The sequence below is a fragment of the Mesoplodon bidens genome (assembly GCF_964165515.1).
Source record: "Mesoplodon bidens genome assembly, chromosome: 15".
In the NCBI taxonomy this organism is placed as follows: domain Eukaryota; kingdom Metazoa; phylum Chordata; class Mammalia; order Artiodactyla; family Ziphiidae; genus Mesoplodon; species Mesoplodon bidens.
Genome location: NC_138171.1, coordinates 30,009,917 through 30,032,913, shown reverse-complemented (window position 1 = coordinate 30,032,913; position 22,997 = coordinate 30,009,917). Strand labels below are relative to the sequence as shown.

Below are 22,997 nucleotides of genomic sequence, written 5' to 3'. Positions count from 1 at the left end.
CCAAACTACAAATGCTACAAAGCACAGACCCTGATCAATTATAGATCAAATTGACTTAGATCCCTGCTTTAGTGGCCTAACAAAAGAAAGGGATCTAGTGGCCCTTTCCTAGAGGTAAATGGTACTATTACCTCTGTTTTTACTGGTCTTTTATACAAAATGTCTGGCATATGATTTTTTAAAAATTACAAGACCGGAAGAAACAAGAAAATTTGATCTGTTTAAGTAACTGATAAAAGTGCTAAAGCGTCTGGAAGAAAATGGGACATGTGTGAAGAGTTGAGGAATTTTAGCAGAGACCTGAAAACTATAAAAAGAACCAAATGGAAATGTTAGAAATGAAAAATATATGGTATAGAAATGGGGGATTTATTAGGTTGGCTAATTTATCAGATTAGACACGAATGAAGAAAAGTTCAGTGAACTTGAAGATAAGTCAATAGAAAGTTTCCAAACTGAAGGACAGAGAGAAAAAGAGCAAAAGGGGTAGAACAGAGCATCCAGTATCTGCCAGTGTCAAATGATCTAGCATAGTAGATCATTGGAGTCCCAGAAGGGAGAGTAGAGCGAAAATGGGGCTGGAAAGTTAAGTTGATAATGTCTGAGAACTTTCCAAATTGATGAAATAAAATACATCAATCCACAGATCAAGAAGCTCAGTAAACCCTAAGTAGGATAAAATAAATATGTATGAAAATGACTATAAATTTGTGCAGGGATCTCTGTGGTGAGTCTACAAGTGTTAATAAAATTCAAATCCAACAACCAAAAGAAGTTAAAATGCAATTCTAGTCATTACTTGTGCTATAAAAATTTTTTTTTTTTTTTAATAAATTTATTTATTTATTTTTGGCTGTGTTGGGTCTTTGTTGTTGTGCACAAGCTTTCTCTAGTTGTGGTGAGTGGGGGCTACTCTTCGTTGCGGTGCACGGGCCTCTCACTGTCGTGGCCTCCCGTTGCGGAGCACAGGCTCCAGGCGCGCAGGCCTCAGCAGTTGTGGCACGTGGGCTCAGCAGCTGTGGCCTGCGGGCTCCAGAGCTCAGGCTCAGCAGTTGTAGCACACGGGCCCAGTAGCTCCGCGGCACGTGGGATCCTCCCAGGACAGGGCTCGAACCCATGTCGCCTGCATTGGCAGGCAGACTCTCAACCACTGCGCCACCAGGGAAGCCCTAAAAAATTTTTAAAAAGGGAACCAATCTATACCCATATTACTTCTTAAAATCTACTTTTTTTTCCTTCTCTTGCTTAGCTGCTTCGTAGCCTCCAAAGTTCTCTTTAAAAGCTCTTTTTCTCTTCAATATCCAAATACTTTTCTGTTCACATGTATCTTCTCTTTGCTAAGACTGGTAATCTTATAGTCAGAATTAGCATCTAGGCCTTAATTTTTATTGGTCAGTCACTGCTGGCAGCTCTTTGATGAACAGGGAGCCTACAGCTCCATGCTTCTTGGTCAGATCCTGAAAGGAGAAAATGCATACTGCTCTGAGATTTGATTTAGAAAGATGTTCAAAATATGTTTGGTGAGAAAAGTAAAAAGCAGAGTATATTTCCATCATCTTTGTAAAATAATTTGTGTTCTGTGTCTTAGAAACTTCAGATGGTAGTCTCACTGGTGATTGTTATTATTTTACTTATTTTCATTTTCTTATATTTATTACATCATGTAATTCTTTTCTTTTACATCTTTTTCTTCCTCCCTCCCTGTGTTGGGTCTTCATTGCCATGCATGGGCTTTCTCTAGTTGCAGCGAGCAGGGGCTCTTCATTGTGGTGCATGGGCTTCTCATTGCAGTGGCTTCTCTTGTTGTGAAGCACAGGCTCTAGGTGCACGGGCTTCAGTAGTTGTGGCACGTGGGCTCAGTAACTGTGGCGCACGGGCTCTAGAGCGCAGGCTCAGTAGTTGTGGCACATGGGCTTAGCTGCTCCGCAGCATGTGGGATCTTCCCAGACCAGGGCTCGAACCTGTGTGCCCTGCATTGGCGGGCGGAATCTTAACCACTGCAGCAGCAGGGAAGTTCTACCTCATGTAATTCTTAAAAATACTTTTAAATATTGAAACTAAGCTTCTTTTCCCCCTTTGAGTCACCTGAGATCAGACACTGCCGGATGCCAGCCTAGGGGCAAGAGTTCTGTCTGAAGTTCAGGGTCCTTTCCTGGTGGCCAAGGGCCAAGGCATACTGGCATGTTTCTTGGGGTTTGCAGACTTCTGCTGCTTATCTGATCTTGATATCCATCTGGGCCTGTCTTCTGGATTCGGCCTTCAGGAGTCTGAGCAGATAGGCTTTCCCTTCTTCATCATCAGATCCAACGAACCAATTCTACCTCCATGCACAGTATCCATTTCCACAAATGCACTGTTTGTGCTGGGGAAAAATTGGAGAATAGTGTGTCTGGTGGAAACCATACAGACTCTGGGTATCCCTTACCTAGATATATTTTCACTTTTGCTAGTTGTTAGTATCGCATCCTCAGGTCACTTTACCATTTAGTACCTCAGTCTCCTCATCTATAAAGTGGGCATAGAGAGGTACACAAGGATATTAGGAAGATTTGAAAACACACTCTCTCTCTCTCTCTCTCTCTCTCTCTCTCTCTCTCTCTCTCTCTCTCTCTCTCCCATTTCAGTCATAGCATGGAGTCCCAATGGTTTAGTGGTTAGGATTTGTCACTCTTCGGCATAGCATGGAGCTGAAGGCAGTATTTAATGATTCATTCCACCTTATTCTGTAATTAGTACTGACATATCTACCTCCCTCAGGGAACTCTTTTGGGAACAAAGTGCCTATCTTTTCTGTGTATCCCCCAAAGCACGCAGTGTTTTTCTGTAGAAGATAGCCAGAAAATGGTGACTGCCCAACTGTATAACTCTACTTCTTATCATAGACCCAAACCAAGGTGAGTGTAACCATGTAGGCCATTAAAATAGAAACATACTTCTGAGTTTGTTTCTAAATAGAACTGGAAAACAGAATAAAGTGTATTCTGTACTAATAGCTATATTGGTTCTTTTGTTTTCCTAAGCCTCACAAAGTGAAGCATTCTGGTATAGCCCAAGGGATTGGACAGAGCCAAGCAAGGAAAGCACAGACCCACAATGGGTTGCATAGCCTCAGATGTGACTTACCTGAGGCCAGTGATATGCATTATGGGTGTCTGAGAGATAGAGCAGACAAGTTCCAGGAAATTAAGGTGGAGGCTCAGATGTTCTTAGCCAACTCCAGCTAGCCAACAGTAGAAGCAGAGAAATTGACAAGTACTGCAGACATCTAGTGTGTAAGGCCTGGTAATAAGCACTTTCTACAGGTTATTTTATTTAAATCCTATAATATCTCTGTAAGGTAAATAATAGCCCCCGCCATTATGCACATAAGGCATTTGCGGCTCAGAGAGGTTAGTTCCCTTGCCCAAGGTCACACAGCCAGTAAGAGGCAAAGCAAAGTTTCCAGCACATGTCTTTCTGAATCTAATCATAGTTTAGCTTTGCCTGCTTGTGTGTGTTTTAGGTTTCTTCTCATGTATGGACTCCCCCTCCTTCTCTTTGTTCCCACCCACCCCTCGCTAACTGTCTGTTGAAGAAACCAGATCATTGTCATATGGTTGTCCTTACTGGGATTTTTTTTTTTTTTTTTTTTTTTGGCTGCTTTGGGTCTTTGCTGCACTCGGGCTTTCTTTAGTTGCAGCAAGTGGGAGCTACTCTTTGTGGTGGTGCATGGGCTTCTCATTGTGGTGGCTTCTCTTGTAGTGGAGCACTGGCTCTAGGTGCGCAGGCCTCAGTAATTGTGGCCCACGGGCTCAGTAGCTGTGGCTTGCGGGCTGTAGAGCGCAGGCCCAGTAGTTGTGGCCCATGGGCTTAGTTTCTCCACGACATGTGGGATCTTCCAGGACCAGGGCTCAAGTCCGTGTCCTTTGCCTTGGCAGGCAGATTCTTAACTCCTGTGCCACCAGGGAAGCCCCTTACTGGGATTTTGTTGATTGCATTCCCATGATGTAGTTTAACAGTTTCCCTGTCTTTTGTATTTCCTGATTATTAGTAGTTGAATCTAGAGGTTTAATCAGTTTCAGGGTTGATTTTTAGAGGGAAGATTACTTCATAGAGGGTGTTGTGTTCCTTACCAAGAAGTACGTATATCTAATTGATTCTCTTTATTTTGTGAACAGCCATTGATACGCAATCTTCAGATCTTTACTTCATTAATTAGAGTCTTAATTCACTATTGCAAAATGGTGGTATTCCAATTCTATAATTCCTTCTTCATTTATATTCTCCAAAGAGAAATATTCAGCTTGCTAATATTGTTTATGCAGTGGTGACATTCATGTAGGAAAAGCAATATAAATGCTTGAATTCTTGCTTTTACTTTTAAGTTTTCAAAATAAGGTTGGTTCCCAACCGTTTTCCAAAAGTAACCAGTAAAAAAAAAATAGTTTTTTAAAATATATCGAATTTTGAACTCATAGATTTAAACATATTTGATATGTTTCTGTCCATTGCAGTTATCATCTTTACTGATGCTCTAAATTGTTCCATCTTTGGGCTGTGGTCTCACTTCAAGTTGGTCACAAATCCTTTTAACACAATCTTAATAGTCCTCAGTAACTTCTCTGCTATATACTGGGACAAGATATTCCAGGCTTATCTTGTACATTTCCTGTCTCAGACCTGGAATTGGTCATTTCTCTAGTAAGTTATGGTTTCTTTGAGTGGGAAATCACATTTCAGCACCACAATCTGGGTGCTAGAAATGCTCCTTGCTCCTGGTTTGGTCATTGTTTCTAGATCTCTTCAGTGGACGAAACTAGGAAATTCTCTTCTCTCCCTGCTCCCTCACCTTTTCTCTCCTTGTGCGTGTGTATGTGTGTATACACATATACATACTTATATATACATGCACATGTATATACATACATATGTACACAAATATATACCTGATTTTTTATCCTATGCTATATATAAAACATACTCAGAAAACAGTATCAGCACTGTCTCCTACATATTACTGAAAATAATTTTATACATATATTGACATATATGTAATGTAATACATGTGTGTGTGTGTATACATATATATATATATATATATATATATATATATAATAAACAAAATATAGATTGTCTGGGCAGCAAATAGTGAAGTCACTTGAGAATGTTGTTTACACTAAGTATTCCCAGCAGAGATCCATTATGCTTTATGCCTAGGACCATTGCATGGCTAACACAGAGTTCATAGGTATGAGTACTTGTGTATCCTTAAAGAGAAGAATAGAGAAGAGCATAGATCCAGACAGCCAGTTTTAGTGCAGCAAACAGGATGCCTGCTGTAAGCAAGGCACTAGGCTGGGTGCTTGTCATGTACACTTACACAGCGTGAGATGGACAGTAAAGAGAACTATCCAATTTGAGTACAAATTAACAGCAACTTCCAAATAAGGACAAAGATGTCACTTGAGTATCTCAATCAAGCAAGTCATAGCTGATATTTTGGGTTAACTGATGATGCCTTAAAGAAAAGCCAGGAACACAAAGCAATGTGTGGTGGTTGGGAACAGGAATGAGTTCAGAGAGGAGGCTGAAAAGCAGCTGGGATGGGGGAGGGAGGCAGGCTGTATGTAGAGGAGAGTCAGCTGGGAAGGTGCAGAGTTCCTCATACTTGCTTTCCCGCTGGGAGGAGAGGATGAGGGAGGAAAGGGCTCTGGGCCACCTCTGGCCCCACTGAACTTCTAACTAAAGTCAACTGATTTGTCCTTGAACAAAGCTTCACTACTGTGAGCTTATGGTACTAGGTGTAGTGTCTCATAAATAGCTTTAGGTGCCTCATAAATAACTCCCTCTTCAACAAGGGTTGCTAACTGTCCTTTTTAAAAACAGCTGTTAAAGGACATTACTGCCCTTTTTTTTAAAAAAACAGCTTTATTGGAATATAATTTATATACCATAAAATTTACCCATTTTAAGTGTACAGTTTGGTGATTTTTAGTAAGTTTACAGAGATGTGCAACCACCACCACAATTTGAATTTTAGAACATTTCCTCAACCCAGAAAGTTCCCTTGTCCTCACTTGCAGTCAACCTCCATTCCCACTCTCAGCCCTAAGCAAACCACTAGTCTACTTTCTGTCTCTGTAGATTTGTCTTTTCTGAGTATTTCATATACTGTAGTCTTTTATATACGGCCTCTTTCATTGGGCATAATGTTTTTGAGGTCCATCCATGTGGTAACATGTATCAGTAGTTTGCTACTACCTTTTAAACAACATATTTAAGCGGTCTGGTATTTTGAGATCAGATGTGGTTTCATGATTCTGGTTTTCTAAAGTACCTCCTTGAATGACCACATTATCTTTTCATTTTCTTTCTAGGATTTGGTGGCTTTTGAACATCAGTGGGCTAGCTTCTTTGCCAGTTTTGACACAGAAATTCCCTTCTTGCTGGAATTGTCTGAATCTCAGGCGGGTGAGGTATGTAAAGGAAGGGTTAAAGAGAAAGAAGAAATTGGCTAGTTTATTTATTGTTTTTACTTTTATTAAAAATTTTCTCAGAATATAGCACTACCAATCCGAATTTGGCTATCATTTCCTTAAGATTTGTTGCATGCTGTAAAGAAGTTTTTAACTCCCATGCCAACCCCTATATAAGAAGGTTTTTTTTTTCTGTGCCAGTTTCTCTACAAGAAAGATACTCATTTGTCAGAGGTGGTGCCCCTGTCAGCCAGGAATTCTGTTGGGCACCAGTTAATAAGCCTAGGAATAATTCTCCACATGTGAATAGCACACCTTTGTCAGTTGAACCTCTAGGTAATGCCAAGCTTTCTTTCTAGGCAAACAACAGTAGTGAAGTTACTAGGTTCAGGATAAGACCCACTCCATGAGTAAACTGAGGTATGTAAATCAAGAACTAAGGCACAGGGACTTCCCTGGTGGTCCAGTGGTAAAGGATCCGCCTTCCAATGCAGGGTACGTGGCTTCTATCCCTGGTCAGGGAACTAAGATCCCACGTGCCGTGGGACAACTAAGCCCACTTACCACAACTACTGAGCTCGCACGCTGCAACTAGAGCCCGTGTACTGCAAACTACAGAGCCCACGTGCTCTGGGGCCTGCGCGCCACAACTAGAGAAGAGAAAACCTGCAGGCCACAACTGGAGAGAAGCCCGCGCACCACAACAAAGAGCCTGCGCGCTGCAACAAAAGATCCTGCATGCCTCAACGAACATCCCACATGCCACAACTAAGACCAGATGCAGCCAAAAAGAAAATAAATAAATAAATACATAAATAAATAAATAAATAAATAAATAAATAAAGTGAAGCACAAATCTAGTTCTCAAACTATTTCCCAAAACTAGTCAAAGGAAGGATCAAAAGAGTGATCCTGAGCTTGCACTTGAGCTTACTTTGGGCTTGCACTGCCAGTCCTCAGTTCTGCTGTGTTCCACTGCGACCCAGGACAGGCCCTACTCCTGACCTTTGGAACTGGAGTTGATCTTTGTTGCTGTGCATTTTACTTTTACATTATGTTATAAACCCCACAATATATTGGGGTTATTTTTGTTTAAACAGTCAGTTGTCTTTTTTGTCTTTCAAAAAATCTTTAAAAATATTTTTAAAGATTTAAATAATTAAAAAATCTTACATATCTGCCCATGTAGTTAAAATTTCTGGTGCTGTTCATTTCTTTGTGTAGACACAGGTATCCATTTGGTATGATTTCCTTCTCCCCGAAGGATATCATTTAACATTTTTTGTAGTGTGAATCTTCTGATGATTAATTGTTCCAGCTTTTGTATGTCTGAAAAAAAATTTTATTTCACTTTCATTTTTTAAAAATTACTTATTTATTTTTGGCTGCGTTGAGTCTTCATTTGCTGCACACGGGCTTTCTCTAGTTGTGGCGAGTGGGGGCTACTCTTCGTTGTGGTGTGCAGGCTTATTGTGGTGGCTTCTCGTTGTGAAGCACGGGTTCTAGGTGCTTGGGCCTCAGTAGTTGTGGCTCACGGGCTCTAGAGCACAGGCTCAGTAGTTGTGGCACATGGACTTAGTTGCTCGGCGGCATGTGGGATCTTGCCGGACCAGGGATTGAACCTGTGTCCCCTGCATTTGCAGGCAGATTCTTAACCACTATGCCACCAAGGAAATCCCTCACTTTCATTTTTGAAAGTATTTTTGCCGTGTATAGAATTCTAGGTTGACAGTTTTTTCCTTACAGTACCTGAAAGATGTTGTTCCACTCTTTCTCACTTGCATTATTTCTGATGAGAAGTCTTTGATCTTTATCTTTGTTCTTCTGTATATAACTTGTCATTTTTCCCTCTGGTAGCTTTTATGATTTTCTCTTTCATTACTGGTTTTGAGTAATTTGATTATAGTATGTCTCACTGTAATTTTGATCATATTTCCTATGCTTGGGTTTTGTTGAGCTTTTTGGATCTGGATTTTTAGTTTCATCAAGTTTGGAAAGTTTTTGGCCATTTTTTTTTCTGTCCTCTTTTCCTTCAGAGACTCCAATTACCTCTATATTAGGCCACTTGAAGTTGTCCCACCTCTCACTGATGCCCATTTCAGTTTTTTATTCTTTTTAATTCTTTTTTCTTATTACTGATTCTAAGAGTAAACAATATTCAAAAAGATATACTCAGTGACATGTCTATCCTGGGTTCTTACTACCATGTTCTGATTCCCACTTTCTTCCCACCCTTTTTCCACCCATTCCATTTCCAGTAGGTAACAAATCTCTTCAGTTTCTGGTTTGTCTTTTCTGTCTCTTTTGCGCAAATGATCAGATACATAAGTATTTTCTTATATCCTTTCTTTTACTGAAGAGTAGCATACCATATGTAGTCATTTCCACTTTGCTCTTTTCACTTAACAGTGTATCCTGGAACTCTCTCTAGGTCAGTTCATTCCTTATTATAATTCATAGTACAGTTGACCCTTGAACAATGCAGGCTTGAACTACCTGGGTCCACTTGCGTATTTTTCAGTAGTAAATACTACAGTACTACACGGTTCAAGATTGGTTGAATTCATGGATGCAGAGGAGCCGCAAATTCAGAGGGCCAACTATAAGTTATATGCAGATTAACCCCTGTCTTATGTATATGTATTTAGGTTATTTTGCCGTTGCAAACAGTGCCATAGTAAATAACTCTGTGCTTATGTATTTTCATATTGTTGGAGGTTTGTATACCTAGTAATGGGATTGCTGGGTCAAAAGGTAAGTGCATATGTAGTTGTGTTAGCTATTGCCAAATTTCCCTTCAGAAAGGTTGTACTGATTTGCATTCCCACTAGCAACATATGAGAGTGCCTGTTTTATCACAGCCTCACCAATAGAATGTGTTGTCATACTTTTTAATTTTTGACAGTCTCATCGATGAGAAATGGTATCTTGGTATTATTTTGTGTTTTTCTAATTATGACTAAGCTTGAACACTTTTTCATATGTTTGAAGGCCATTTTATATTTTATTTTCATGTCTTTTTCCCATTTTAATATTGGTACAACATTATTAACTGAGCTATAGAGCACAGGTTTTAGGTCTTTTGTCCCTTTTTTTGTTGTTCTTCGTTTGGTATTTTTGTGTGTGGTTTTTTTTTTTTTTTTTTTTTTGCAGTACACGGGCCTCTCACTGCTGTGGCCTCTCCCGTTGCGGAGCACAGGCTCCGGACGCGCAGGCTCAGCGGCCATGGCTCACGGGCCTAGCCGCTCCACGGCATGTGGGATCTTCCCGGACCAGGGCACGAACCTGTGTCCCCTGCATCGGCAGGTGGACTCTCAACCACTGCGCCACCAGGGAAGCCCTGTCCCTTGTTTTTTACGAGTTCTTTATACATTTAGGCTATTACCTTTTTGTCTGTGATATATATTCCAAATATTTCTTCCTTATTTATCAATTGCTTTGTTTATGGTGGTTTTTTGCCATGCAAACTTTTTATCTTTATGTAAATTTATTAATATTTTCTTTTATTGCCTCTGGACTTTGAGTCATATACAGAAAGGCTTATAAATCTAAGGTTAAAGAGGAATTTACCCTTTTAGTACTTGTATGGTTTAATTTTTTAAATTTAGATCCATAATTCACTTGGGATTTTTTGTGTATATGATGTGAGATATGGATATGATGTGAGATATGGATCTAATTTTATCTTTTTTTCCCAAATCCAGTTAGAATCCTGACTATGCAGCTCACTAGCTCTGTGACCTGGGACAAGTTAATTAAATTAGCCAACTCATCTGTAAACAGGGGATCATGAGAATGAACTGCATAGGTTGTTACTAGGATTACAGTTGACCCTTGAACAGCACTGGCATTAGGAACCCAGACCCTCCAGACCCTCCACACAGTCGACAATCTGCATTTAACTTATAGCCAGCCCTTTGTGTACACGACGCCTCCTTATACGCAGTCCTTCCATATTTGCGGTTGCTTGGCATCCGCGGTTTCACATCCACAGATTCAGCCAACTGCCTGTCATATGTTACTGTGGTATTTACTATTTTAAAAGACATATAAGTGGACCTGTGCAGTTCAAACTTCGTTGTTCAAGGGTCAACTGTGCTTGAGATAATACATTTAAATGCCTGTCACAGTTCACATGGTAAACCCTCAATAAACTTTAGCTATTATTCCTTTAATATATAAAGAGTTTTTACAAATCAGTAAGACAAACTCCAAAACTCCAATTGATAAACATACAGAGGATGTAAATAAACAGTTAATTACCAAAGGGAAGTCCAAATGGCCATTGAACATATCTGAAATATTCTACTTCATTAAAAATCAAAGGGGTATAAAATAAAACAACAATGAGGTACCATTTTTCATTTGTCAACTTGACAAATATATTTTTAAAAGGACATTTATTGGACAGTGCTTACCCTGAGATAGGCACACTCAGATATTGTAAGTGGAAGTGTACATTGATCAGACTTTTTTGAAAAACAATTTGGCAATATAGTTTTGCCTTCTTACCCTATAATTTCATTTCCAGATTTGCCTTAAGGAAATAATCAGAGCTGTAGATAAAATTTATGAAAAGTTATTCATTACAGTATTATTTATGATATAAGAGTTAGTAGCAATATAAATTTCCAAGAATAAAGGACTATTTAATAAACTTTGGTACAATCTATATATATTCTATGAATATACCATAGAAGAAAGATTTGAAGAAAATGTACCAGAACGTTAATAGTTCTTAGAGATTGTAGGTGGTTTTTATTGTATTCTAAAATAAGCATATATTATTTATTTAATCGGGGGTGGGGGGAAACAATCAGTATTATTTAAGGGGATTAGAATTGCCTTTTGAAGTTTTGAACTCTTGACAAAGACCCTGCATATCAATGTTTGATTAGTGTTTAGCCTAGCACTATGCACATCAAAGCTGAGAAGTACTTCTGTGGTTTCCTGGGAAACTTCTGTCAGTATTTCTAAGTCCCTTGGATTCTTCCTCATTACTCATTTTAAATTAGTATATTAGAATTAATATATATTATAATTTATAGAATTAACATAATTCTAATTATTGGAAATGTAGAAACAAATTTAATAGAAGAAGAAGATTCCTATATGGTTAGTAACTTAGAGCACAGATGGTGGTTTGTCCAGTTTCCCTTCAGTAGTTAAAAACTGTAAAATTTGACAAGGATTTTTCTTTACCTTCCTTTTCCTTTCTTTTTCTTTTGCAGCCTTTTGTCTTTTTTTTCTTTGCTAATTGTTGTTTGTTTGCTTTCTGTCTCCAAAATTCATGTTGTTATCCACCACATATGTCCTCCCATGTTCTTATAACAATCTATAAACATGCATCTCTCCCTCTTTCTCTCTCTCTTTCTCTCTCTCTCTCACACACACACACATGCATGCACACACTATATACATACATACATGCATATATGAGGGGTTTGTCATTGTTTTATAAAATTGTGATCTTAATATATATAATGTTGACTTCTTTTTTAGCCATTCAGAAGTTACTTTAGTCATGGAATGATTTCCAGTCATATAACTGAAAATAGGTAAGATTCTTGGGAAAGAAATTGAATGGTAATAGAGAAAATGGGGTTGACAAGGGGGTGGAAATGGGAGAGAATCTAAGTACAGAAGGTGGAGTCAGGAAAATATGGGTTGACTTCAGTCATCACAGAGTAAGAAATCCATACTCTATAAAATTGTCTGTTTCACTGCTTTTGTATTTTTGTATTAAAAACCGTTTTATATTAAGGTGGCTTTTAAAACATTGTAACTTGCTAAAATCTAAAGAAAGGAATTTTTTATTCCATCTGTAACCCAGCAAAGCTAGAGGAAGCAGAGTGTCCAAGGGCTGGGCAGTGATCGACAGTGGCTTGTTGGGTAGTAAAAGGGATAAAGGGATTGGGCATAAAGGTCCAGCCCCAGGAAGACATGGGAGCAATGAAGGTTGCTGCATTTGTTTTCTTGAAGTGTTTCCTTCTGTACCTCTCTTGCAATGATAATCAGGAGGGCCCAGCGGCGGATAGTTCCTCTGATGGATAAATGCGAGTAGATCTTTCTTTTCTTCCCCAGTTGCAGTCCAATCTGGTAATGAGACAGACTACCCTGACTGGGACTCAGAGTCATCTTTTTCTGCACAGAGTCTCACTTAACTTGAATTAAGCATCAGAATAGATTCAGGGTCATTTTTACTTTTAACAGCCCCAGTTTGCCTGAAGCTTAAGGAAGTATGTTTAAGAACAATGAGAAGAAATACAAAGGATTTTCCACATGACGTACTCTAAGGGCAACTTAAGGGAAGGGTATGGGATAAAGAAAGCTGTCTTAGTCTGTTTTAGCTCCTTTGACAAAAATACCATAGACTGGGTAGCTTATAAACAACAAACATTTGTTTCTCCATTACAGTTCTGGAGACTGGGAAGTCCAGGATCATGGCACTGGCAGATTTGGTGTCTGGTGAGGGCCCACTTTCTCATAGATGGGTGTCATTTCACTCTAACCTCACATAGCAGGAGGGGCAAGGGGGATCTCTCTGGAACCTCTTTTATAAGAGTTTCTTTTATAATCCTGTTCATGAAGGCTCTATCCTTATGACCTAATCACCTCCTCAAATCCCTACCTCCTAATACCATCACTTTGGGGGTTAGGATTTTAACATGTTGAATTTTGGGAGAACACAACATTCAATCCATAGCAGAAACTATCTTTTTAAAATATCCTTTAGTCATTGACTATTTGTTGACAAATAGGTATGACATACTAAGCAAGAGATACATGATTTAAAAATAAACCAGACACAGTCTCTGCCCTTATGGAGTGAATAATGTGGTGGAGAAATAAGACATTAATCAAGCAACCTCACAAAGAAATATGTAATTGCAAACTCTGATTGACGCCTTGAAGGAGAAAAGAACATGGTACTGTGAAGACCACACTGGAGAGCTGACCTCTGGGGGGAGATGAGATGTGAATGATGAGTAAAGATAATTAAGGGACAAAAGCAGTGGTCCTGAGATGAGAACGTAAGGAACATAAAAGAAATGTGTGTTGAGGAACCTAAAAGAAGATGAATTTGGCCGGAGTGTGGAAGTTGGGAGAGAGTGGCCTTATATGGAGCTAAAGAAGTTGGCCAGGCCAGACCATATTAGTCTTTGTTGGCCATGTGAAAGATGTCAGCCCTTCTCCTGAAAATAAAGGCTTTGCATGTTTAAAAGATTATCTTCTCTGCAATGTGGAGAATGGATTATAGGAGGGCAGAGTGGAAGCAGAGTGGAAAGTAGGGAAACTATGAGGAAGCATTGCAGCCAAGAGGAAAGAGGGAAGAGAGGGTTGGGTGCAGGGACGGGTAGGTGTGGTGGTGAGAACCCTACTTTCCTCCTTCCCTCCTAAAGCTACTTGGGAATGGTTAACAGCTCTATTGTTTGTCTACAGTGTGAGTATCACAACTGCTATCATTCTTGAAAATGTATATTTCTATCAAAATGCTATTGTATAAAACTGGGATTTTGCTCCATCTCTGCATCATGGACAGCAAACTTAAAGAACTTTCTCCTTAAGCAGAGGACAAGCTAAAAATATAAACATGGCTTGGGTTTAGTTATGTCCCTATGGGTCAGTAGGAGGAGTCAAAGATAATCTGGTATCTCTTCCCAACCAGCAGGGAGCATTAGGTGGACTGTACTAATCACCTTGCTCAAACTGCAGGATGACAGTCAGAGAAGCCCAAGAACTCATTCATTTGGAAGTTTACCTAGCCAGATATCTCTTCACTAATCACATGTTTTTGATTTGCCACTCTAGCCCTAATAGGCAGCCATTTGTTCTCTTTGGTAATCATTCCACACGAGAAAACCTGAATGCTGGCAACTTTAACTTCCCTTCTGAAGGGCACCTGGTACGCAGCACTGGTCCCAGCGGGAGCTTTGCCAAACACATGGTGAGTGGCTTGACTACCTGGTGCTTAATTGGTTTTATTATCAAATAGGGAGGAGGGGAGCTGGATAAATGGAACCTTTCCAACTAGTGTATTGATTTAACCTTGAATTTGAAGTTGTTTTGGTGTGAAAAGTGAATAAAAACTGACTGTGTATTTTTATGTAAGTACTAGATAGGATTTGAAAGTATCATATTTAATTTTTAAATATTGAAGGGAAAAGGTTAAAAAAATACTTTCACAAACCAAACTTTCATTTATCCAAGTAGTATCAACAGTAGAATAAGAATTTTAAATTAACTTGAAAATAGAGTCATTCCAAGCCTAAATTTGTTATGTCTTGACTGTCACATTTCAAGTGTTAAAAGAGAACTATCATCTAGAAATCTATATCCAGCGAAAACCTCCTTCAGTAATGAAGGGGTAATCCAGACATGCTCAGATGAAAGAAAACTACGAGAATTTGTTGCCAGCAGACCTACCCTAAGAGAATGACTAAAGGAAGTTTGGTCAAAACAAAGAAGAAATGATAAAAAAAAAAAAAAAAAAGAAGAAGGAATCTTGGAACAATAAGGAGGACAAAAGAACACAATGATAAAACCAGTACATTTTTTTATACTTTAAAATAGTGAATATTATCTCAAAAAAATTGCAAAAAAAGAAACTAACCCCAGTGCACACCCACATTGTGGATGACTTAGCCAATTTCTGTTTTTAGGTCTGTATGACTCCAAAGCCAAAGGGCTTTCAGTCATTAACTCAGTAATCATTATTGAGTGTCTACTATGTGCCAATCACTGTGCTAGGTGCAGGGCAAATTTAGTCATAGTCTTTGCCTCGAAGGATCTCATAGACTAGTAGAAGAGTCAGTGAGGATCGTGCTGTGAAATGTTTGGAGCAATAATTTAGCCATCCATTACACACCTTAGAATGGCTGAAACACCGACAACACCAAATGTGGAGCAACAGAAACTCTCATTCATTACTGGTGAGAATGCAAAATGGTACAGCCACTTTGGAAGACAGTTTGGCAGTTTCTTGCAAAACTAAACATACTTTTAGCATCAGTCATGCTCTTTGGTATTTACCCAAGTGAGCAGAAAACTTAGGTCCACACAAAAACCTACACAAGGAATTTTTTCTTATAACATCACTTTTCATAATTGCCAAAACTTGGAAACTTAGAATCAGCCAAGATGTCCTTCAGCAGGTGACTGGATAAATAAACTGTGATACATCCATACAGTGGACTGTGTTTCAGTGATAAAAAGAGCTATCAAGCCACAAAAAGACATGGAGGAACCTAAAATGCATATTGCTAAGTTAAAGAAGCCAGTCTTTTATGGCTACATAGTATATGACTCCCACTATATAACATTCTGGAAAAGGTACATCAGTGGAGACAGTAAAGGGAATTCCCTGGTGGTCCAGTGGTTAAGGATTCCATGCTCTCACTGCCACTCTCACTGCCGAGGGCCTGGGTTCAATCCCTGGTCGGGGGAACTAAGATCCCACAAGCCACGCAGTGCAGCCAAAAAAAAAAAAAAAATGGAGACAGTAAAAAGATCAGTTGTTGCCTGGAGTTTGGGAGGAAGGGAGAATAGATGGATCATAGTGGATTTTTAGGGAAGTGAAACTATTCTGTATGATATTGTCATGATGGGCACATGTCATTATACATTTGTCAAAACCCATAGAATGTACAATACAAAGAGTGAACCCTAATGTAAACTATGGACTCTAATAATAATTTATCAATATTAGTTCATCAGTTGTAACAAATATAATATTACAAGACAAATAATAGGGGAAATTGTGGAGGCAGAGGGAAGGACAGGAGATAATGTGGGAACTCTCTGTGCTTTCGGATCAGTCTTTCTGTAAACCTAATTAAAACTGCTCTAAAAAAAATAGTCTATTACCAAAACAAAAATGTAGCAGGTTATTTATACAACTTTCTGTAATAATTGGGGTTCTTTATTTTACAAACATGAAAACCTAATGAAGTCAAGGAACTTACTGGTCCTGGGGTGGTGGGGGCCCTAGTTATGAACTTTCATCTTCATTCAGCTCTGTTTCAAGGTGACATACTTATCTTTTCCATTTCTGTGCCATTTGTGAATAATTTACAAATTAATAGGTGATATTAAACCTGAAAATCCAGATTATCTGAGCAGTTTTACATTACACATGCAATTTCTGTTGTACCAATTAACTTTTTTTTTTTTTTCGATACACAGGCCTCTCACTGTTGTGGCCTCTCCCGTTGCGGAGCACAGGCTCCGGACGCGCAGGCTCAGCGGCCATGGGTCACGGGCCCAGCCGCTTCGCGGCATGTGGGATCTTCCCAGACCAGGGCACGAACCCGTGTCCCCTGCATCGGCAGGTGGACTCTCAACCACTGCGCCACCAGGGAAGCCCCCAATTTCCTTTTTAATGTAAATGTCAATAACATTTTTTTTTCAAGTATAGTCGATTTACAGTATTGTCTTAGTTTCAGGTGTATAGCACAGTGATTCATTTATACATATATATGTGTATATGTGTGTACACACACACACACACACACACACACATTCTTTAGATTCTCTTCCCTTATAGGTTATTACAAAATACTGAGTATAGTTCCCTGTGCTATACAGTAGGTCCTTGTTGGTTATCTATTTTATATATATAGTAGTGTGTATATGTTAATCCCAGCCTCCTAATTTATCCCTCCCCTCATGCCCTTTTCCCTTTGATAACCATGTATTTGTTTTCTATGCCTGTGAGTCTCTTTCTGTTTTGGAAATAAGTTCATTTGTATCATTATTTTTTTAGATTCCACATATAATATCATATGTATTTATCTTTCTCTCTCTGGCTTACTTCACTTAGTATGATAATCTCTAGGTCCACCCATGTTGCTGCAAATGGCATTATTTCATCCTTTTTTTGGCTGAGTAGTATTCCACTGTATATATATACCACATCATCTTTATCCATTCATCTGTTGATGGACATTTAGGTTGTTTCCATGTCTTGGCTACTGTAAATAGTGCTGCAGAGGACATTGGGGTGCATTGTATCTTTTCAAATCATGGTTTTCTCCAGTATGTGCCCAGGGGTAGGATTCCTGGATCACATGCTAGCTCTACTTTTAGTTTTTTGGGGAACCTCCATACTGTCCTCCATAGTGGCTGCACCATTTACATTCCCACCAACAGTGTAGGAGGGTTCCCTTTTCTCCACACCCTCTCCCGTATTTATTATTTGTAGATTTTTTTATGATGCCATTCTGATCGGTATGAGATGATACCTCATTGTAGTTTTGATTTACATTTCTCTAATAATTAGTGATGTTGAGCATCTTTTCATGTGCCCTTTGGCCATCTATATGTCTTCTTTGAAGAAATGTCTATTTAGGTCTTCTGCCCATTTTTGGATTGTGTTGTTTGTTTTTTTGATATTGAGCTGTATGAGCTCTTTGTATATTTTGGAGATTAATCCCTTGTCAGTTGCATCTAAACATCAATAAATTTGATGTTAATATAGGCTTACATAAATTTGTGACCTCATCTAAGGAAGCAGGTTTGAAATACATGGCACCTTATAAAAAAACCTTTAGTTAGGGAAAATTTGGAAATCCAAGGAACATGTTTTGAGGAAATAAGCCTATTAACCAACAGTTAGAATTATGTACATGATTTTTCATTTAGGATCTTGGCAGTATTGATCATATTCACTATGGTATAGTTTAGATTAGTCAGAATTAAATTTTTATTTCAAATCTATAACTTGGATTACAGAAAAATTCCATGTATTCTCTTGTGACTTCCTTAATGGAGTAAAATAGAAGGAATGAATATTTGTGTCATATTTAGCTATTTTTAAGATACTGTGCTGGGCTTCCCTAATGGCACAGTGCTTGAGAGTCTGCCTGACAATGCAGGGGACACGGGTTTGAGCCCTGGTCCAGGAAGATCCCACATGCCACGGAGCAACTAAGCCCATGCGCCACAACTACTGAGCCTGTGCTCTAGAGCCCGTGAGCCACAACTACTGAAGCCTGCACACCTAGAGCTAGTGCTGTGCAACAAGAGAAGCCACCGCAATGAGAAACCTGCACACCTCATGAAGAGTAGCCCCCACTCACCGCAACTAGGGAAAGCCCTCGCGCAGCAACAAAGACCCAATGCAGCCATAAATAAATAAATAAATAAATAAAAAATAAGATACTGTGCTAATTTCCTTTCCTCTGTTTCTTGTGGTAGCATTTTTGCATTTTGTACCTACTATCCTAGGAACCCTGATGAGATTGTTGGATTTTCAAAATAGAAAAGGACATCCATTTCTATCTGTATAAATGAGCAACTAAGCAGGGAAGAAAAATAAGAATTTAAAAATCTAGAGAACTGGGCTTCCCTGGTGGCGCAGTGGTTGAGAGTTTGCCTGCCGATGCAGGGGACACGGGTTCGTGCCCCGGTCCGGGAAGATCCCACATGCTGCGGAGCGAGCGGCTGGGCCCATGAGCCATGGCCGCTGACACTGCGCATCCGGAGCCTGTGCTCCACAACAGGAGAGGCCACAACAGTGAGAGGCCCACGTACCGCAAAAAAAAAAAAAATCTAGAGAACTTAGCAGAGATGAAATACAAGTGAAGGTGGGGACCTGGGTATCACCTCCTTTCCTGAATTTGTAGCTGCCTTCCCACATCTGCATATCATGTCAGCCAAGGTTCAAATTGTGAAAGTTCTGCACTAAACATTAATGACAGTCAAAATCCAAGCACATTTTTTCTTCTTTTCTTTCTAAGTTGTTAATTCTTTAACATCCTGGGCTGACCCAACAGCAGCCTCACAATGTAGCCAAAGTTATAAAACACACACAAGATACCTTTGGAAAAACAACAAAGGTGACCTTTTCCCCTATGCGTTTAAAAAATAATAAAGCAGCTGTTGGTAAAATAAAATGGATTTCTATTAACTATACACTGTTTGTTTCTCTAACAGTACACACTTAAGTCTCTGCTCCTTTTTTCCTTTTTTTTTTTTTTTTCTGATATCCAGGTAGTACAGTGTGTTTCACCAAAGGGACCCCTTGCTTGTTCAAGAACATACTTTTTTGGAGCTACTCATGTTCCTTACTTGGGTAAGTCCATGTAAGTTGTCATCTCATCAACTTATCTAATGAAAAGTTTCTCCCATGAACTAGAAGTGGACTTGAGATTTACTACTTTCCTCAGAAACTCATTTTGTAGCCTGTAATTCCTTGTTGATGTGCCTAACACATTTCTCACAGAGTGTATTTCAGGAGGAATAATTATCAGCTCAGTATATATTAGATCCAATCATGTGTGAGACCAAGTGCTTGGTATCAGAGGGAAGGCAAAGATGAGTCAGCTGTAGTTGGAGATAGCAGGAGGAGATATGGGCTGCAATGGGAGTTTGGATGACTCAGCCAGGTGCCTGTTGTTCTAGTGCGGAAGGTGAGGAAGAGCCATGGTAGAAGGGTACCCATAAGCTGGGAACATTGACAGGAGCAAGTGCTCTATGCTGAGGAGCCATTCAGAAAGGCTAGGCTGACTGAGGCTATCCTCTTTGCTGGGGTAACCAGAAGCTGCAGACATGCAAAGAGACACAGAGAAGAACTCTTGAATGAATGAGGGTCCCAGCACTGTTTCACAGAGGAGAGTGCATCAGAAACCAGGTTTTCTCCTGAGCATTGTTATATAAGCCAGGAAACTCTGAAAGAAGCATGACTTGGGTTGGATAATTAAGGAGATGAAGAAAGAGGCAGAACTGAGCCTGCTTACTTATACTTCCTAATTTAAAAATTTAAAAATAAAGGCAAAAACATTCCAGAGCTGAAGATTCCACATGTCTTCTCTGGTGTTTAGTGGTGATGCTGATTGGTTGTCAAGGTCAGTGTCAGGGATGATGGTCTGGGAGGATACTGGCAGAAGCTAGGTTTCACTGTTTGTGCTTGTACAGTATTTAACTCAAAAGAAAAAAATGTAGTTCTTGACATCTCCTTCAAATTAAGAAATTCTAGCCTCCTTGTGAAAGTGTTTGCATCTCCTATAATCTTGTCACATTCTTAATACATGGTCCTCTTTCACAGGAGATGACAACAAGCTGCCCAAGAAAACTGAACAAATGTAAGTCTTCATTTCTATTACATTTTTTCTTTCTCCCATTGAGTTACTCAGATGTTGAGATTGTCCCATCTACCTCCTTTTGAGATAGCGTTGGGTAGGACATTTGGTTTAAGAGGTGAGCAGAGGGACTTTCCTGGTGGTCCAGTAGTTAAGAATCCGCCTTCCAATGCAGAGGAGGTGGGTTCGATCCCTGGTCGTGGAACTAAGATCCCGGCATGCTGCAGGGCAACTAAGCCCGCACCACAACTACCGAGGCCGTGCTCTCTGGAGTCCACGTTGCTGCACCTAAAACCTGATGCAGCCAAATAAATAAATAAATAAATAAATAAATAAATAAGTAAAATAAGTAAGTAAAGTAGAGCTGTGTAGTCTCCCAGAATGTCCCAGCCCCTGTCTTTCATCTTGAAGTCTAGGCTAGAGACTCTGCCAGGTTTGCCATCTGCTCCTCTCTCCAGACTCAGAGACTTTCTGCCTGCACACCCATGCATTTAAATGGCATAATGCTTCTTAATATATTTAATATATTGTGCATTTTGTAATAGGGCTTTCCAAAAAATAAAACATCCTGAAACCCATTGGTAGAACCTGTGTGAAACCACATCTGGTCTGAGAGGTGTTTCCTCTGAATTTGACACTGAGACTTATGGAACAGAGCTAGGATCTCAACTCAGGCCATGCAACTCTCTAGAAAGGGCCTAGTGTTGATTTCTCCACCCCACCCCACCCCCCCAGTTTAGCAGGAAACCAAAGACACGAAGTTAACTCATTAATGCTTGTCTGCTTGGGCTACCGTAACAAATTACCACAGACTGAGTGGCTTAAACAACAAAATTTATTTTCTCACAATGCTGGGGACTAGAAGTCCAAGATCTAGGTACTAGCAGAGTTGGTTTCTGGTGAGGCTTCTCTCCTTGAGTTGCAGACCACCACCTTCTTAGTGTTGTGCTTACATGGAGAGAGAGAAAGATCTCTGGTGCCTCTTGCTTTTTTTTTTTTTTTTTTTTTTTTAGCTGCATTGACACATGGGATCTTTTGTTGAGGTGCACGGGCTTCTCTCTAGTTGTGGCACGTGGGCTTAGTTGCCCCATGGCATGTGGGATCTTAGTTCCCCGACCAGGGATCGAACCGGTGTCCCCTGCATTGCAAGACGGATTCTTAACCACTGGACCACCAGGGAAGTCCCTAGTGTCTCTTCCTCTTATAAGGACACCAATCCTATTGGATTAGGAGCCCACCCTTTATGACCTCCTTTAACTTTAATTACCTTTTAAAGGCCCAGCCCTATCTCCAAATATAGTCACATTGGGGATTAGGGGTTCCATATGAATTTTGGGAGGATGTAATCAGTCCATAATAATGCAGGAATTTCTGAATTCCATAAAGGGATTTTCTTTCAGAATTATGAAGGTAATAGAGTTCTGTTATTACCTAATTAAATATCCTAGCACAAACGAATTAGGTCTGTGCTTCCCAAAGGCTAACAGTGACAGGCCACAGAGAATCATTTAAGGATCTTTTTAAAAACATACATTTCCCGGGCTATAGTAGTTCTCAGAAGTACTGAATCAGAATCTCTAGGGTAGAACCCGTAAGGCTCTGTTGGAAAAATATAAAGTAATATAATCACACTTGAAAATTTGAGATGTAAGGGGAAAAAATAAGATTAACCATAATTCCTCTTCTTAGACACCACCCGTTAGTATCTCTTTTTTTTAACATATTGACTGATTGATTGATTGATTGCTGCATTGGGTCTTTGTTGCTGCGCATGGGCTTTCTTTAGTTGCGGTGAGCGGGAGCTACTCCTCATTGCAGTGGGCGGGCTTCTCATTGCAGTGGCTTCTCTTGTTGCAGAGCATGGGCTCTAGGCACATAGGCTTCAGTAGTTGTGGCACATGGGCTTAGTTGCTCCATGGCATGTGGGACCTTCTTGGACCAGGGCTCAAACCCATGTCCCCTGTGGACCAGAGCTTAAACCTGTGTCCCCTGCATTGGCAGGTGTATTCTTAACCACTGCGCCACCAGGGAAGCCCCACGCATTAGTATCTTAATGTGTATCTTTTTGTTGTTTTTTTTTTAATTATACATATAGGTTTTGTGTAGCTGTAATTGTAGTGTGTATGCAATTTTTTTGTGCGGGTTTTCTTTACGTTAGCAGCAAGTCAACCACATTCTCATGTGTTGGTGGATATGTATAGTCTTGCTTTGTACCTGTTTGTGTTTCCATGCCAGCTGTGCTTAGCCATTGCCCTGGATCCTCATTCTAGACCTGTAGACATTTTGCTTAAACCAAAGTCACTGGTGCTGTACTTCAGGGACTGGTGTTGAGAGGTGCTTGGGCCCACATCAGGAGACTTGTTAAGTCACAGGGCTGGTGGAATTGGGGCCTAATGGAGTCCTACTGAAGGCAACAGCAGCACCATCCAGGCATAGAGCAGGCCCTTCCCTAATCATGGGT

The 22,997-nt window shown here is 39.8% G+C and overlaps 1 protein-coding gene across 3 annotated transcripts in view; it reads left to right on the top strand.

The window, feature by feature from the left end:
• DNAAF9 (dynein axonemal assembly factor 9) overlaps positions 1–22,997 on the top strand; it is a 150,671-nt gene that overhangs the window by 52,245 nt on the left and 75,429 nt on the right. For 2 of the 3 annotated variants that reach the window (XM_081257890.1, XM_081257889.1), the window contains exons 8-13: positions 6,357–6,455; positions 11,958–12,013; positions 12,873–12,923; positions 14,268–14,403; positions 19,449–19,530; positions 20,503–20,539. In XM_081257890.1, the coding sequence (XP_081114016.1) occupies positions 6,357–6,455; positions 11,958–12,013; positions 12,873–12,923; positions 14,268–14,403; positions 19,449–19,530; positions 20,503–20,539 (461 nt within the window). The remainder of the gene's footprint in view (positions 1–6,356; positions 6,456–11,957; positions 12,014–12,872; positions 12,924–14,267; positions 14,404–19,448; positions 19,531–20,502; positions 20,540–22,997) is intronic. The other variant, XM_081257891.1, reaches the window with a different exon arrangement.